At 35.7% G+C, this 18,860-nt stretch overlaps 1 protein-coding gene across 2 annotated transcripts in view; it reads left to right on the top strand.

The window, feature by feature from the left end:
• Positions 1-18,860, top strand: part of EGFR (epidermal growth factor receptor) — a 205,577-nt gene that overhangs the window by 113,385 nt on the left and 73,332 nt on the right. For both annotated transcript variants that reach the window (XM_034416501.3, XM_034416502.3), the window contains exons 2-5: positions 10,255-10,406; positions 12,099-12,276; positions 13,105-13,263; positions 17,134-17,202. In XM_034416501.3, coding sequence (XP_034272392.1) covers positions 10,255-10,406; positions 12,099-12,276; positions 13,105-13,263; positions 17,134-17,202 — 558 coding nt within the window. The remainder of the gene's footprint in view (positions 1-10,254; positions 10,407-12,098; positions 12,277-13,104; positions 13,264-17,133; positions 17,203-18,860) is intronic.

An 18,860-nucleotide genomic window follows, 5' to 3' on the forward strand; every position in this document is an offset into this window, starting at 1 on the left:
TGGATGGTTTGGTTGTGGGGACCCTGAGGTAAACCAGTGCAGGGCACATGGGGCAACTCTGCCCCCCACTTCACCTCATGGCCATAGCACTAGTACATCGCTCGGCCTCCTGCTCTGTTGCGGCCATGAGTAAGCAAAAGAAGCCCCTGCTGAAAGGGGCTGCCAGAACTGCCACTGTGAGGTGAGGCAAGTGTCAATGTGTGGGTGGCCTGGCTGTGTGGGCCCTGAGGTAAGCCATTGCAGGGCACATGGGGAAGCTCCATCCTCCACCTTGTGGCAGCGGCACTGGCACACCTTGCAGCCACCTTCCCCGCCATGAGCAAGTAGAAGAAGTGGGCGTCCCATACGTAGAAAAAAATAAGGAACACCCCCCCTGAAAATAAGCCCAAATGCTTATTTTGGGGCCCAAAAGAAAATATGATCCAGTCTTATTTTCGGGGAAATGCAGCATTTATCTCTTACCAAAATGGAACAAATGTTGATTTTAAAAATTACAGTTTTTCCAAACTTTCATTATTCATTTTTATTTTAAGTAAACAAATACATGCACACCCATACACACACTCTGTGAAACATGACAATCATAACAAACTATAGGGTGATTCATCAGGAAAGTAATGAGCTGTTGGATATCATGATGCTCTCAGAAATCAATCTGATTCAGGTGAAATGCAGCCCTGCTAGGAAATGACCCAGAAGCTATACGTATTTTTGTGCAACTGCAATATTAATTCAGCAAATAATTTCACTTGAATGAAATACAGACATTGTTTGAGAAACTATGCTCCCATGTTTGTTGGCTTGTTTTCTGGGGATATAGAACAGTAGAAAATGTACAAGCAGATAAAATCATTTTTATGCCAATGGTTTTCCATAAGGAATTAAATACATCTTTTTTTCTCTTTGGTGCAGTTGGTACACCAACTGCATAAAAGAGAAACTAGAATATGTCCAATACATTGAAGCTATGGAGTTTTATGGATTGTTTGATTTATAATAATAATAATAACTTTTATTTGCGGTCACATACCAAGATTGTTTTGATTTATTATTGAGCCATGGTGACACAGTGGTTAGAGTGCAGTACTGCAGGCTACTTCTGCTGACTGCCAGCTGCCTGTAATTTGGCAGTTCAAATCCCACCAAACTCAAGGTTGACTCAGCCTTCCATCCTTCTGAGGTAGGTAAAATGAGGACCCAAATTGTTGGGGGCAATATGCTGACTCTGTAAACCGCTTAGAGAGGGCTGTAAAGCACTGTAAAGTGGTATATATGTGCTATTGCTATTGCTAGTACAGGACTAGTTGAAATTAATTATGTACATAGGATGATCTAGCCCAGGGGTGTCAAACTCAAGGCCCGCTGGCCAGATTCAGTCCGTGAGTGCTTAGATCTGGCCCGTTAGGCCAGCCTGGAAATAGCAAAGGACTGGCCTGTAGTGCTTCTACTAGCAAAAATGGGGCGCAGGGTGTGTGTGACGCTCCCCATGCCTCATTTTCAGCACTCTGCCAGCCAAAACAGGGCATGAGGGAACAAATTTTTAGTTTAACAAATCTAACTCACATAAGCATGAGTGATTTTTTCTGGTGCAATTGTTACTCCTAGGTTATGTAATTTAAGTGGCATTTAAAGAAACAAATGTGAATTTGTTTGCATAAGTGTTCCTATGAACAACAAAGTTATATAATAGTATTCCAGTTCTAGTTCAATTTTTAACTAAAGCCTGTGAACTTTGAAGAAGAGCAATATACAATAGCTGGCTTTATCCATTTGTAAAGTGTTTGCTAATATACAACAGCCCTATAGACCAGGGGTCCTCAACCCCCAGGCCATGCTCCACTATCAGACCATGAGATGTCCAAAATCCGATCGGCCAAAGCAGTGGACAAGTGTATGCGCATCTTCCCTTGCGCAAAATGCAGGCAAGTGCATGCATATACACTCCATTTGTGCCATGAATCTGTTACATAGAAAGTCAACAGTAAAGATACACAGTTTAATAATTCACTATCCCTTTAACATGAATCAGATCAACACAAAGGTATAAAAAGAATAATAAAGCATTAAATGTTGACTATGGCAGAGTTCCCCAACATTTCCAGCTTTGCGGATCAGCTGGGGGGGAGGGGATGGTTCTCCATGTGCTCAGGTGCTTCTTGCTGCTCATGCAGGTGGAGATGTACGTGCAGGCTTGACCACCACTTCCACGGCCTGGTTCCAATGGGCTCAAGGCCTGATAGTAGGATGCGACCCTGGGGTTGGCGACACCTGGGCTACGGTACCAAAGTTCCTGCCTATTTCAATGTGGAAAAGGTGCTCCTTGTCTGTACAATTCCTGTTCTACATGAAGAAAGTACCATGGGAGTTTGACCCAGGTGAAAGTGCTGTCCCTTAATCACAAATAGCCATTTACATTTTAGCTTAGTTTAGTATGCAACGCCACAGCCTTCTACCCCAGAGAGCAATCCTTTAACACTGCCATACAAAAGCTAGCTGAGAGGATTCATTCTCTTATTCATAAATAAAAGAATAAACAGGACATGCATTATCTCTTGTACCTCTTGCATTTCTTCCAAGATAATGTGAACTCATCCCTTCCAAATTTTGCCATCTCCTGCTATAGCAACTTTCCAAAGTCCAACTAAAATCAATGGGCAACTTTTACTTCCATTCCTAGAAGGAAAAAATATAGCATTAAAAATGGATAGTTCATCTGTAAGTCAATTGTTGCTTTTATTTTGTCAGCAACATTGCTTTCCAGTACAACATAAGTGTTTGCCATAGAAGAGATTAAAAGATGCTCATAGGCACTTACTGGTGGCAAGAACATTCCTGTTTTAGATATATACGTGGAGGAATTTTGTTGCTTATAGAATTACAGTATTCTGTAAAATGTTATAGGTTCATCCCTCATAGTAATTCATGAGTTGTTTAATGATGGATTGTTAAATGTCATACATGTGACTAGGCACACTAAATTTAATATAAACAAACTATATTATGACATAGTTTATGTTTTTCTTCTAGCCAGGTTTTCCCTACGTAACCAAGGTTTTTTGTAGCTCCAGCTAAGTAGAATCACATCTACTCGGTTCTGGGCTTTTTTCTTTTCTAACAGCTAGCAAGCTCTAACTGCTAGGTGGGAGACCTAAATAGATCCATTTCTAGCTCGTTTGCTTTCATCAGTAGGCCACACCCATATCTTATGTATCCTCCCTGTAAAGGTACAGTATCAATTTTCTTACTTCTTCGTAGGGTTTATGTGTGTTTTTCTTCTAGCCAGGTTTTCCCTACGTAACCAAGGTACCTTTACAGGGAGGATACATAAGATATGGGTGTGGCCTACTGATGAAAGCAAACGAGCTAGAAATGGATCTATTTAGGTCTCCCACCTAGCAGTTAGAGCTTGCTAGCTGTTAGAAAAGAAAAAAGCCCAGAACCGAGTAGATGTGATTCTACTGAGCTGGAGCTACAAAAAACCTTGGTTACGTAGGGAAAACCTGGCTAGAAGAAAAACACACATAAACCCTACGAAGAAGTAAGAAAATTGATATAGTTTATATATATATATATATATACACACACACAGTTACTGATTCAAAGCAAGTTGAGTTTTAAACCTTCCTTTAGCTACATGCAATATATGAATAAAAATTACTATGAAATTACAGAAGAAATTTCTTCTTTATCTTTTCTCTAGTTTCACTAAATAGTTATTTGCAATAGGTTTGCTAATTTTACTTTCTGATAAATATCAAGTTCATCAGATTAACTGTGATTAATTATTATCTAACTATGGCTGGGAAGCAGAGACCAAAAAGCAATATTTGTAGAGTTGAGCATTTATGAGTTACTGAACTCATAATTATGTTTCTACATGTACTCACAGATTAGGCTATGACGCAAGGATGATTGGTCAGTAGTCTTATTGTATTTGTACTTGGAATTGACTGAGTTTTAATAGGACAAACACCCATAGCTGTACACAAGGGTGTGATCAGGAGATGGTTCAACAGGTAATTGTAAAGTCAGAAAGTAAGCTGATTATGAACTGGAGCAAAGGAAATGAATCATTGAATCAGAATCATTCTTGTTTCACTACTTTTACCCTCTCCAAAGTATATATATTTTTAAATCCTGATTATTTCAGAAATAGTGTATAATTTCCATTACTTTATTACAGATTAGGGTGACACCGATTATTAATTAAACCTAAAAGTATTTCATTCAGTTTTGTTCTTTGTCATATAGCAAGAAAAACTTGGAAAGTTTTATTTGTCAACCTGTATTACAACAAAATTGTAATGAATTTTCAATAGGAAATTAAGATACATTAAAAAATTAAGATCTATTATCATATATGGTGGACTTGTAAGAAAATCAAGACATTTTGGATAAAAATTTGGTGGGTGATGCAGAACATTCTGAAAAAAAGGTTGAAATTTACTCCTCAATTGTTTTATTGGGCATAACGATGGATTGTACAGTATTAGAGACTAAATTGATTTTGAACTTCATATCAGCAGCCAGACTATTGGTAGCGCAATATTGGAAGAAGGACTTTTTGCCTACTATTGAAGAGTGGATACTGAAAGTAACGAATTTAGCAGAAATGGCAAAAATTTCAGCGTATTTGAAGGACTATACACAAGAAAGATACGTATTGGAATGGAGAAGGTGGATTTATTATATTCAAAATAAGTATCAGACAAGAAAATATCAAATAGCTTATGAATGAATGTTAAAGTACTAGAAGTATTATGTTATCTATAGTGGAGTTAAGGCTTCAGGGGGGGATCTAGTAGTCTTAAGGATAGATAGTTTAATTTAGCTTATGATTGTTAATTGAAATACCTTGTATCTTGCTCTGGGAAGTCTGGGGGGAGGGTGGGTTGAGGGGAGGGAAAGGGGGGGAATATTGGGGGGAAAATTTTTCTTTCTGTAAAACTTTTCAATAAAAAAAAATTAAGATCTACTTATATTTTTCTTCCACAATATTGTGTGTTCCCAACTTCCTCACCTTTTATGGCATATGAAGGTTTTCCATATTCATCTGTCTGTCTATCTATCTATCTATCTATCTATCTATCTATCTATCCATACATACACACGTGTGTGTGTGTGTGTTATATGTTATACACACACACACATACATATACATATGTATATGTGTCCCTTTCATGGATTACTGCCCTGCCGTGGCGAAGGGGCTTGTGCAGCGCAATGAAGCTATGAGCCCCATGCAGGGCCCCCCACAACGGACAGTTCATAGCAGAGAACTCTGACAAAACGTGATCCACTGGAGGAGGAAATGGCAACCCACTCCAGTATTTTTGCCATGAAAACCCCATAGATAGTACCAAAAGGCAAAAAGATATGATACTGGAAGATAAGCTCCTCAGGTCAGAAGGTGTCCAATATGCCACTGGGGAAGAGCAGAGGGCTAGTACTAGTAATGCCAGAAAGAGTGAAGTGACTGGGCCAAAGCCAAAAGAACGCTCAGCTGTGGATGTATCTGGTGGTGAAAGGAAAGTCCGATGCTGTAAAGATCTAGTCTCCATAGGAACCTGGAATGTAAGATCCATGAATCAAGGCAAGCTGGACATGCTCAAACAAGAAATGACAAGACTGAATATCAACATCTTAGGAATCAGTGAACTAAAATGGACAGGAATGGATGAATTTAATTCAGATGAAATCAGGTATACTATTGCAGGCAAGAATCCATCAGAAGAAATGGAGTAGCCATCATAGTCAATAAAAGAATAGGAAAAGCAGTACTGGGATACAATCCCCAAAATGACAGAATATTCTCAGTTCAAATCCAAGGCAAACCATTCAACATCACAGTAGTCCAGGTCTCTGCCCCAATCACTGTGCTGAAGAGGATGATGTTGACCAGTTCTATGAAGACCTACAACACCTTCTAGAATTAACACCAGAAATGATGTCCTTATCATCATGGGGGATTGGAATGTTAAAATAGAAAGTCAAAAGATAACTGGAATAACAGGTAAGTTTGGTCTTGGAGTACAAAATGAAGCAGGGCTCAGGTTGATAGAATTTTGTCAAGACAATACGATGGTCATAGCAAACACTCTTTTCTAACAACCCAAGAGATGTCTCTACACATGGACATCACGAGACAGTCAACACAGAAATCAGATTGACTATGTGCTCTGCAGCCAAATGTGGAGAAGCTCTATACAGTCAGTAAAAACAAGACTAGGAGTTGACTGTGGCTCAGATCATGAGCTTCTTGTTGCAAAATTTAGGCTTAAATTGAAGAAAGTAGGGGAAAGCACTAGGCCACTCAGGTATAAACTAAATCATATCCCTGATGAATATACAGTAGAGGTGACAAATAGATTTAAGGAATTAGATCTGATAGACAGAGTGCCTGACGAACTATGGACGGAGGCTCTCAACATTGTACAAGAGGTAGCAACTAAAACCATTCCCCAAAAAAGAAATGCAAGAAAGCAAAATGGCTGTCTAAGGAAGCCTTACAAATAGCTGAGGAAAGAAGGGAAGCAAAAGGCAAGGGAGAAAGAGAAAGATACACCCAATTGAAGGCAAAATTCCAGAGAGTAGCTAGAAGAGATAAGAATACCTTCTTAAATGAACAGTGCAAAGAAATAGAAGTAAACAATAGAATAGGGATGACCAGAGATCTCTTCAAGAAAATTGGAGATATAAAGGGAATGTTTCATGCAAAGATGGGCATGATAAAGGACCAAAATGGCAGGGAAAATCTTAAAAGACGATGCAGTAAAAGTGCTACGCTCAATTTGCCAGCAAATTTGGAAAACTTCACAGGATTGGAAAAGGTCAGTTTACATTCCAATTCCAAAGAAGGGCAATGCCAAAGAATGTTCAAACACCGCACCATTGCACTCATTTCACATGGTAGCAAAGTTATGCTCAAAATCCTACAAGCTAGGCTCCAGCAGTATGTGGACTGAGAACTACCAGAAGTGCAGGCAGGATTTCGAAGAGAAAGAGAAACTAGAGATCAAATTGCCAACATATGCTGGATCATGGAGAAAGCTAGGGAGTTCCAGAAAAATACCTACTTCTGCATCATTGACTTTGCTAAAGCCTTTGTTTGTGTGGATCACAACAAATTGTGGCAAGTTCTCAAAGAGATGGGAGTACCAGACCATCTTATTTGTCTCTTGAGAAATCTATATACGGGTCAAGGAGTAACAGTGAGAACTGGACATGGAACCACTGATTGGTTCAAAATTGAGAAAGGAGTTTGGCAAGTATACTGTATACTTGTATACTGTATACTGTCACCCTGCCTATTTAATTTATATGCAGAGCACATCATGAGAAAGGCGGGGCTAGATGAATCACAAGTTGGAATTAAGATTGCCAGGAGAAATATCAACAACCTCAGATATGCAGATGATATCATTCTAATGGCAGAAAGTGAAAAGGAACTAAAGAGCCTTCTGATGCGGTGAAGGAGGAGAGTGCAAAAGTTGGCTTGAAACTTAACATTAAGAAAACTAAGATCATGGCTCCCGGCCCTTTCAATCATGTGAGGCCCAAGGCAGGTGGACATGCGCTAGACCTCCTAGGTTCTCTCCCATTCTTGAGGCATTCTGTGCTCTACTTTACAACCCACCCATTCATTTAACATGAAGAAAGCAGGAATGACTGGTTGTTTCTTCAGGCAGTTCATTTAATGTTTGTCCTGACTTCTGACCTTAATGGGCAAGCACTATTATGATCATAACTCAAGGACCACCTGTACAAAATCTTTTGAACATATCCTTTACATATTGTTCAACAGGATGTCTGGAAATTATTCTGCTACATTATTTCTATGGATCACTGGTATTAACTTTACTTTATTGGAAAAAAATCTATAATGTTGTACAGCTAATAATAAATAAATATATATATATTTGTTGATAAGTTATAACAAGACTATTGAATTTCTGTTTTAATATATAAATACCAAAATATTTTCCAATTCATTTTTTTTATTTAATTGCTTTTTAGTTATTGAATTTTCCATGTTTTAGCTTCTGTTCTGATTTATTCAAAGTATAGCTCATTAAAATAACAATACCAAAAACATTTCGATTTTTAGAAGCTTTCAAGGTAGATAAATGAGAGTTCTGGGTTTTGACGCAACTATAATTGCTTACATATATTTATACTTTGACAGTAAACCAGATAAGCAGTGCCTCTCCAGTTACAGATCCTATTTTGTGTAATACTACAGCTTGGCCTCAGACATTCAGATGACTCTTCCAACCTAGCTTTAAGAAAGTTTGTGAAAACATAGTTCAGGCCTCACGGATTAGTGTATTATGTTGCTTCCTACACTAAGGAACCATGCTTAATTTTGACGTGTGGATTGGGATATGAATGGTATTCGCAATTATTTTGTTTTACATATTGTTTTTTTCTATAAATCTGTGGATTGTTGTTTTTTCATTATTTACTTTAAGCTTTTATTTTGATTTGAGTTTGTGGTAGCAGTTACAATGATTTTAATTTTTCTTTGTTCTTTACTCCAATAAAGAAAATAATTAGCAAGTAAAGGATGCATACAGAATATTTTTAATATAAACTTATCCCGAGACAGCAGTGCATCATTAAATTAGGTACTTTTGAAATATAATGGAATAAATTGAAATATTTGTGTATTGAGTATTGGGATTTCTCATATCTCTCAGACTTGTACTGCTTTTTATTATTCATCAATAAAAAATTCAAAAAGTTTAATAAGACTGTACAAACAATTTCAGCACTAGTGAGTATGATAAGTAGTTTCTTATTTTGTGCAACTTATTGAAGCAGGCAGTCAGGGTCTAATTCTGCATTGCCTGGTCCTTGCCAACAACATTGTAAGTACTTGCTGCCTTCCGGGTCATGAGACTTCAGAAGTAAGTTGGCAAGACTTGAAATTGGATTTTTAACAAAATATTTGGCATTCTTTTTTATTATTATTGATGCCGTGGGATTTTATTTTATTTATAACTTGGCTTTATTATTTTTATAAATAATTCAAGACAGTGAACATATCCAACACAACTTCTTCTATTTTCCTCACAACAGCCCTGGAAAATGGGTTAGGCTGAGAGAAAGTGACTAATCCACATTCACCCAGCTGGTTTTCATGGCTAAGGTGGGACTGCAGTCATATTTAAAATTGGGCTGCATAAAAGTAACATATATATGATGTGATTAATGGTAATATTTTTTCTAGAGTAAATGCTTTAAAAGGTAGGTCATATACAAATTATATTTAATGTAATTGAGTAATTTTTCTTTCATAAGTCAAAAATAGCTGTATTCATCTCTAACAGTTTGCCAGATAGGTAACAATGGAAGGTAAGACACACAGTAATTTCTTTTCTTTATTGAGCACTAAGCCTGAATAACCTTAATTGTTCTCCACATAGAGCTATTAATCTTCCCCAATGAAAATGCATAATTAGGCCTTTCAAAGTCCTTATGAGTGTCATTGGGAGGGCCCCAATATATTAGGGATTCTAAATTTTGTTAGTTGTTGATCCATAAATCCTGAAAGTTATAATTCATTAGAGATAAGGAATGTCTAGTTTTGAATTCCTCAGTTTTTATTTACTATTATTATCTGCAGTTTTCTCACAAAAACCTTTGCTTAATTTTAATGGTTATTAAACCATTAAATTTATTTGCTAATTTATTGATACTGTTTACATTTAAATCCATCCTTTTATATATTAAAGGATCTTGTTTTTGTTTTGTTTGTCCTTGTTTCTCTTGCCCTATATATTTTATAGAGTTTAAAATATTTTACATTGAATCATAATTTGCTACGATTGAAGGAATGGTATTGGTTGAAATGTATTAACAGTCATATTTGCTTTCCAAGTACTATTAAATGCATGTCTTCAGAATGATTGTTTGAATAATAATCATACTATTATTATGTGTATAATTACTATAATTAAAATGCATATACACATTTTAAAATATATAAATTAAAACTAAATGCATATTGTATGCAAATAATCATAAAAATAATAAAAATATCATAAGAAATGCCTTCATTTTTTCTATAACATTCCTGTTTCAGTTAGAGATAGATGTAATTTTAAATTTTATATTCTGATCCCAAGTGATGGGAATAATTTCAGTAAGAAATTTTACATTGACACAATTTGGAAAATTCATATTCTGCACATAGTTTACCCGTTTTGCATGCAGATTTTCATGTTCATTATATGTTTATTCTTTCTTCAGTTTGTCAAGGAACAAGCAATAAGCTAACCCAACTTGCAAGTGTGGATGACCACTATAACAACCTTAAGAGAATGTATGAGAACTGTGAAGTAGTGCTTGGCAATCTGGAAATCACTTATGTGGATTACAACTATAACCTTACTTTTCTAAAGGTTTGTAAAATGAATTAAATTGTTCTAATCTGAATGGGAGATGGGGAGAATTATAATGCCTTTACCTGCCTTTGAAAAGAGCAATATGCATCTGGATTAGGAATCAGTTTTATGTTGTGGACATTTTGTTCCAAATGTTATTTTCCACTCCTAACATATGATTCTGTTACATTCTAATGTTCTACATGCAGTTTGTCTGCACTCTAATTAATTCTTGGAGCTAACTATGGGAGCTCTAAGTAATACAACATAGGGAAGTCAGGAACAATCCATTCTCACACACTCCCATGGAACACATGAAAAATTTTTGTTATATTAAATTTGCTCAAGATATTACAATCAATGAAAATATGAGCCGCGGTGGCACAATGCTTAGAATATAGTACTGCATTCTACTTCTGCTGATCATTGGCTGCCAGCAGTTTGGCAGTCAGGTCTCACTGGCTCAAGGTTGACTCAGCCTTCCATCCTTCAGAGGTCAGTAAAATGAGGACCCAGATTGTTGGGGGCAATATGCTGACTCTGTAAACCACTTAGAGAGGGCTGTAAAGCACTGTAAAGTGGTATATAAGTCTGAGCTATTGCTACATGCATTTCAAGCAAGCTCTACTTTCATTGTATGATTTCCTATGATTAGTTGTTGTTCAGTTGGTAAGCCGTGTCTGACACTTCATGACCCTATGGTCCATAATACGCCAGCCCTCTCTGTCCTCCACTGTCTTCTGGAGTTTGCCCAAATGCATGTTCATTGCATAAGGACACTATTTAATCAACTCATCCTCTACAATCTCCTTCTCCTTTTCCCTTCAATCTTTCCCAACATCAGGATCTTTTCCAATGAATCCTTTCTTGTCATTTGATGGCCACAATTTATTGGTGGCCAAAAAATTTGAGCTTCAGCCTCAATATCTGTCCTTCCAAAGAACAGTTGATTTCATTTAGGATTAACTCATTGGTCAATATGAATTGGTAAGAGGTCCCTTTAACTCATTTAGAATTCAATAATGCAGGCAATTAAGAGCATACCTCAGTGTGTCTCCATAATTCTGCTACTTTGCAAACTGCACTGGCTTTTCAGATGCAATTCATGGAATTAGTCTTGAAAGCCCTTCGTGTCACAGAGATTGGTCATTTGCAGCTCATCTATTTCCAATTATCTCTGCCTTTTTAATACTTTGGCATTCTTCAGATCCCATAACTTAATATCATTTGGTGGCACCAAGGAGATACGGAATGGAATACTATTCCCTCTTTCAATTCCCTTGCTCCAGATAGCCCCAACATGGCCTGCTCTTTTTAAGACTTTGAAGCCTAGCTTTTCCTCTAGGAACTGGAACAGCTTATCTGGTTTAATACATTTTGGTTATTAAAATGTAGGTCTCTCAAAATTTATGTCTTTAATTGAATTTTATTTCTGTAAGATTATTTGTTGTTTTAACTTTATTACATCTTGAGTCCCAGCTATATAAACAGAATAGATAAACATTATCTTATATTTCTGGAATTTATCCTTGACTCTTGATGAGTTATTTTGAATTTATGAATGCTATATAGAAGTTACTTAATTTGCATATTACATATTTGAGGGAGGTGTTTTTCCTAAATATATTTAGCAAGTGTAAGGTCAAAAAAAGAATTTGCTTTAGTCTCTGTCTCTATATTTTGCATACCTTTGTCTTCCATACCTTCCAGAGTATACAAGAAGTGGCTGGCTATGTGGTTATAGCAATGAATGCAGTGAAAACTATTCCTTTGGAGAATCTCCAGATAATACGAGGGAACACACTTTATGAAAATGCTGCACTAGCAATTTTATTAAATCACAATGGTACAACGGGACTTGAAGAGCTGCCATTAAGACACTTGGCAGGTAAGAAATTTAGAAGGAAAGAATAAAAATTTAACAAATGCTTATATTATTAATAAAATATTTTTGAATTGTTTGTAAGTATAATACTGCAATATATACTCTTGAAAGAATGGTTTTGAATCAACACACAACATTTAAGAGTTGCCTTGTGACAAGATGGGCAACTAAATAAACAAATAAATATGCAGTACTTTTTTAAATAACAAATGGAAGGAGCCACAAATCTTTAGTACTAGCACAAATAAGGATTTTTTTCAATAGCTGAATTTGTTTATTGCTACTATCATTAGAATATTTTTGAAAACCCTTGAAGTGATTTACAGTAGTTTAAATAGCTTCTCAGCCTTGTGGCTAAGTTTAGTGTAGTAATTTAAAACCAATATTTCAAGATTAAAACAGTCAATTGAGAAGACAGTGAAGGGACACTAATGACTGGAGAAAGCCACAATGAATGAATGAATGAATGAATGAATGAATGAATGAATGAATGAATGAATGAATAGAAACATGCTATATTAAAGCCTGGTACATATAGTAAGGGAGTCATTCCATTGGATTGGTGACAATGAAATGGTATTGCCAAGAACTAGATTTATAAAGAAACTACTTTTCCCACAGTTATTAAGTGAATTACTACAGTTGATAAGTTAGTAAACTAGTAGTTAAATGAACTTGGCTTCCCCATTGTCTTTGCTTGTTGGAAGGTTGCAAAAGGTTGATGATATTTCATCAAAATCAATAGGAATGATCATAATTGTGTAATTTTTAAAATATAAAAATCAAACCATGTGTAATAATCTGTGTCTTTATCCTAATTTCTTTTGGCAGAAATTCTAAATGGAGGAGTAAAGTTCAGGAGTAACCCTTACCTCTGTAACATGGAAAATGTCCTATGGGATGACATTTTTGATAAAAATAATATTCGGAGTTTTGTACAGTTTGACACCAGTGAAAAAACAAAGGGGTTAACAGACTCTCACATATCCTGTAAGTGTGCACAGGAGACACAATTCATGAATTTTACTAAACTAATTCTAAAGAAACAGTGCAGGGTTTATTTCATATAACTTTATAATAATAATATATGTTCGCCCAATAGAAAAATAAACTCTTTTTAAAGAGTTATTTATTTAATGATTTATATGCCTTCTGAAACTATATTTAGTATATACTTTGCAATATTTTTAGGATATGAAAGGACTAATTTACACCTTTATTGTACTGTAAAATAAAATGTATTTGAGTACAGAAATATATACAAATGTGTATTGTTTGGGATTTACAAAAAACATATTTATTGTCTTTCACTATATTTGACAGTTAATCTTAAAAGCAGGGTATTAATTCCTTTATAATTTTCAGCAGCATTAAACTTTAACTTACATGAAGCATAAAGTTGTTCTTTAAATCAATTTAAACTGTTGTCAACTTGCATCCCAGATGTTTTTGTACGGGGCAGGAAAATTGGGGAAGAATAAGTAATTTAAAACATATTTTAAGTTGTCTATTGGTATAAAGACATACATTTACATAGAAAAGTGACTTCCAGTGGTGCTGCTAGGGCGCAGATGAGATGCTTACAGGTAAATTGGGTATATGTGTAATTGATCCAGCTTCTCTAATTTATATTAACATTTCTGTATCAGATTATGTATTTTGGAGATGGAAACATTTTAGGGTTAGGCCATCTTTTCACACAGGACTAGGGGCTATCTAATGTACAAATAACTTCATGATTAGCTTTTTTAGGTAACAATTTTGCAGTACCTAAATAGTTCCATTACATCAGATCCTTTATTTAGTCTGTGGAAATGTGGAAACAACTTCAGTTATGATAGTCTGTACCCTTCCAGAAAAAATATTCTGATTGTAGCAGACTCTTCTACTCTGCTGGTTTTCTTTGTAAGAAAAATGGTTCTTAAGTGTATTGAATATTGTCAGTACAAATACAACATGAACTGTATATAAACAGAATTCCTATATGAATTTACCTCTAAGAGCAGCCTTACTGTGAGAATGATGTTGCATCAGCTGGTTCTGGAATAATATTTGGCAGCCCTAAATTGGGGATATTTGTAAACAGTTTCTTGACAATAGAACAAAATTATAAATATTTTCTAAACAGTTTTAGGAATAGGTAATATAGAATTATCAAATTAACAAATTATCAAATTATCAAATTTGGTAACTTTGCGTTTTAAAAATGTTTGTTTCTCTCTCTCCCCCCCCTCTCTCTCCCCTCTTTCCCCCCTCTCTCCCTCCTCTCTCCCTCCCTCTCTCTGTGGGTGGGTGGGTGGGTGTGTTTGTGTGTGTGTGTATCATGCATATATGTATTTTTGTACACATTATACTACCTCTGGCAAACTTTGGCAGCATTTGAGCATGGATTCAAATTAATGAATAATTAATGAATAATTATTAATTATTATAATTACTATATTAAACACAGAATGAGACAATTTACTGTGGCCGGCTCACTGCAGTCATCTTTCTATAGCCAGCTCAGCCTGGCCAATTCGACATAGCCAACTGCCAGAGGACAACTCACTGTGGGGCAATTAGACACAGGATAACTCAACGTGAGATAACTCTACTGTTATCTGCCACTGTTTCTTTGACATTATTTTAATTCTTGTCATTCACAATTTAATGAAGAATCATTAAAGAAAGGATGCGAAAGGAGAGACAAAATGAAATGTAAATGACAAAAATTAAAATAATGTCGAAGAAACAGTGGCAGATAACAGTACAGTTATCTCACGTTGAGTTATCCTGTGTCTAATTGCCCCACAGTGAGTTGTCCCATGGCAGTTGACAGGGCCAAATCAGCCACAGCAAGACGAGATGGCCATGGCGAGATGCCCACAGCAAATTATCCTGAACTCTATTAAACATGCTTTATGATGTTTATTCATGCATTGTTTCGGTTTCACCAATCTTTTTTTCAAATCAGAACTGTATGTTTTGACAAATTATCAAATTCTTTTTTTTTTCTTTATTTTGTTGAGATAGAGATACAGGTCAGAAATTGACATGAAATTCAGATCATGACCTAAAATGCTAGGTATCTTAAAACACACTGTATATAGTTTATTAATTATTTATTTTCTTCTCTGCACTAAATGATTGCAAAACAATATTTTTCCCATCATTATTATTTTTTTTAAAAAAAACTATGCAAATTCTATGTGTTAAATATTGAAACCATCACAATTCCTCTTTGTGCTGTTAAAAATTTTACTATTGCTATTGGAATTTTTCACTTCCTTTTGTTTGAGCTAAATTCAAACAGTCTTAAATCACCTTTGTGCTCTAAAGAAAGGGCAAAACATAGAAGACCAAGGGTTATCATGATTCTCATAATAGAATCATTTTTTACTATCATTTGTATGTGGTATTTGTATCACAGTACTGGCTGAAACATCTTGGGGTGCTGATGCTACCACTCTATGAACAGCAACCTTGGCTTTGGTTTATTCCATAGCTGAATATTGTGCCAGCCTGTGGCTTAAAAGTACCCACTTACAAATGGTCGATGTCCAACTCCACCAGACAATGTGTAGCATTTTTGGCATATTGCATCTCATTCTGGAATTTCTGGACAGAGGAATGGTCCAAGGTACCTTCTTGTTGCTTGTCCATTAGTGATATTTGGTGTTCTCTGAGCTTGGTTGTTTTCTTTCATTACTGAAACCAGGTAATATCATAAGTGTTAGTCTAGCACTTTGGTAATGAAATGTCTGCAAGAAAGCTCAGAGAGCATCAAGTACCCCTCATTTCAACCCTGAGCTACAAATATTCTCCTTTATTGATATTAGTGATTCTTCTACCAAACCACATGGTTTTAATTTGCTTCGCTCTGTTTGGATGAAATTGAACAGGATTAGGTATGATACTGGAAAATGTTCCTCTGCTCTGAATCAGTAGGATGGAAAAATTCTCTTGTTGGATTTGGTGTCGATATGCAAACTATTAAGCATATTGTACAAGTTTGTCCTTGAGATGTGTTCTCTGGTTCGCTAGATGATCTGTACGAAGCAGTGCCAGAGATGATCACCTGGATAGCTGAATCCAGTTATGAGGCCACTACACTATCCCCATAGAAGTTTTATATATAATTACGTGGACTGTGCATATATGTTTACTTCTCTTCTGTCATGTTCTCCTCATATACTAAATAAAAAAAATAAAACCATAGTTCTCATTTTTGCTCATTAGCAACTTTACATGTCATTGTTTGCTGTTCTATAGAAATAGTTAAGTTAGAAAGTTAAAGTTATTTTTTTGCTTCATAATATGGAATAATTCATGAAATAGAATTGCTAGCTATCCCAAATTGTATTGCGATTACCACTCCCAGAATTCCCAGCAGCATAACACTAAAATGATTTGATTTCTTTATAAAGAAATGTAATTATATCTTAAATTTGGAAGGAAAAAATCCTCCCAAAATGTATTTGTTTCCTTGACACAAGGTTTCATTTATTTTGCTGATACTCATTCCTACCCTTAGGAATCAATATTCAGCTTTATTGCAGAGCATATATAAATAATTTTAAATAAATAGTATTGATAAGTAAATAATTTTATTTAAAGGGCCCAATTTTCAACTATTAGTAAACCTGACATCACTGATTATTTGGATGCAAGTAATAATACACATGAAAGCTAAGCATGGAAAGATTTTGCAACTGGTAAAATATTGGGTTTGGGATTCATAATGCAAGGAATGTGACTTCAAAACTGACAACTGTTACTGACTTGCAAAAAAAAATCCTATAAAATTTGAGCTTTTCATAAAAATAAGCATGAATACATTTATCATGTTCAGAGACATTCTGTATTTTTTTCCCTTAGGTTCTCCTTGTCATCAGAATTGCACAAGAGGACATTGCTGGGGTGCTGGTGAAGAGAATTGCCAAATATGTAAGAACATAGATTGATTTTTTTCCTTCTGTTGAAATAGTATAGAATAGGGTAGGGTAGGGTTAGATAGGATAGAGTAGGATAGGATAGGATAGGATAGGATAGGAAAGGAAAGGAAAGGAAAGGAAAGGAAAGGAAAGGAAAGGAAAGGAAAGGAAAGGAAAGGAAAGGAAAGGAAAGGAAAGGAAAGGAAAGTGATTTAATGTGTAAGTAAATTATTGGTAAGTAGACTTTTTGTATCTTCTGGCCTCTTCTCTTATACCATAATAATCAGCTGATTACGCCTCATTTTGCAAACTGCAAAACATAAATCTTGTTTCCATTGGTTTTAGATTCCTAGTCCTCAGAAAGAAACAGTGTACAGGTAGTCCTCGACTTATAACCACAATTGAGTCCAAAATTTATGTTGTTAAGTGAGACAGTTAAGTGAATTTTGCCCATTTTACAACTTTTCTTGCCACAACTGTTAACTGAATCACTGAAGTTGTTTAGTAAAACAGCTGTTAAATAAATCTGGTTTCCCCATTGACTTTGCTTGTTAAAAACACAGTTGTACACACCCTGGAAGTCTTCTAGTCTAACCTCCTGCTCAAGGAGGAGATCATACACTACTTCAGACAAATGGCTTTTCCAGTCTCTTCTTAAAAGCCTCCAGTGCTGGAGCACCACAATTCCAAAGGCAAGCTGTTTCACTGGTTGATTATTCTCACTGCCAGGAAATTTCTCCTTAGTTCTAGGTTGCTTCTCTCTTTGGTTAGTTTCCAACTGTTGCTTCTTGTCTTGCTTTCTGTCCTTTGGAAAATAAGTTGACCCCCTCTTCTTTGTGGCAGCCTCTTAGATATTGGAACATTGCTATTATGTCGCCCTAGTCCTTCTTTTCACTAAACTAGACATACCTGTAGCTTCCTAATCATCTTTGTTCTTTTCTGCATTCTTTCCAGAATCTCAACAACTTTTTTATATTGTAGTGACCAAAACTGGATGCAGCATTCCAATACTAAGCATTCCAATACTAAGGCCTTATTAACACTTCTCGTGATCTTGATTCTCTCCCTCTGTTAATACAGCCTAGAATTGCATTGGCTCTTTTGGCAGCTCCAGCACACTGCTAGCTCATATTTAAGTTATTGTCTACTCAGACTCCAAGATCCTTCTTGAGTTACTGCTTTTGAACAACGTTTCACCTAATCTGTACCTGTATACTTGGTTTTTATTGCCTAAGTGTAAAACCTGGCTTTTGTCTACATTAAATTTTACTTTATTTGATAGGGCCCAATGTTCTATCTTCTGGGAAATTGGCTATTCCCGCCATCTTGGTGTCTTCTGCAAATTTGATGAGTTCCCCTTCTGTTCCTTCATGTAAATAGTTTATGAAGATATTGAAGAGTAGTGGGCAAAAGGTGGCAAAAGGTTATCACATGACCCTGGGACATTACAACCATCATAAATATGAGTTAGTTGCCAAGCATTTATGTTTTGATGCTTACATGACCATGGCGATGCTTAAATGGTCATAAGTTTGAAAAATACTCATAAATCACTTTTTTCAATGCATTGTAACTTCAAATGATCACTAAATGAACTGTTGCAAGTTGAGGACTACCTGTAACTAAACAGTGACTCAATCAAATAATATTTGTGTTTTCTGAAAGGTGTTC

The sequence above is a fragment of the Pantherophis guttatus genome, chromosome 4 (assembly GCF_059756535.1).
Source record: "Pantherophis guttatus breed Tessera chromosome 4, ASM5975653v1, whole genome shotgun sequence".
NCBI classification, from domain to species: domain Eukaryota; kingdom Metazoa; phylum Chordata; class Lepidosauria; order Squamata; family Colubridae; genus Pantherophis; species Pantherophis guttatus.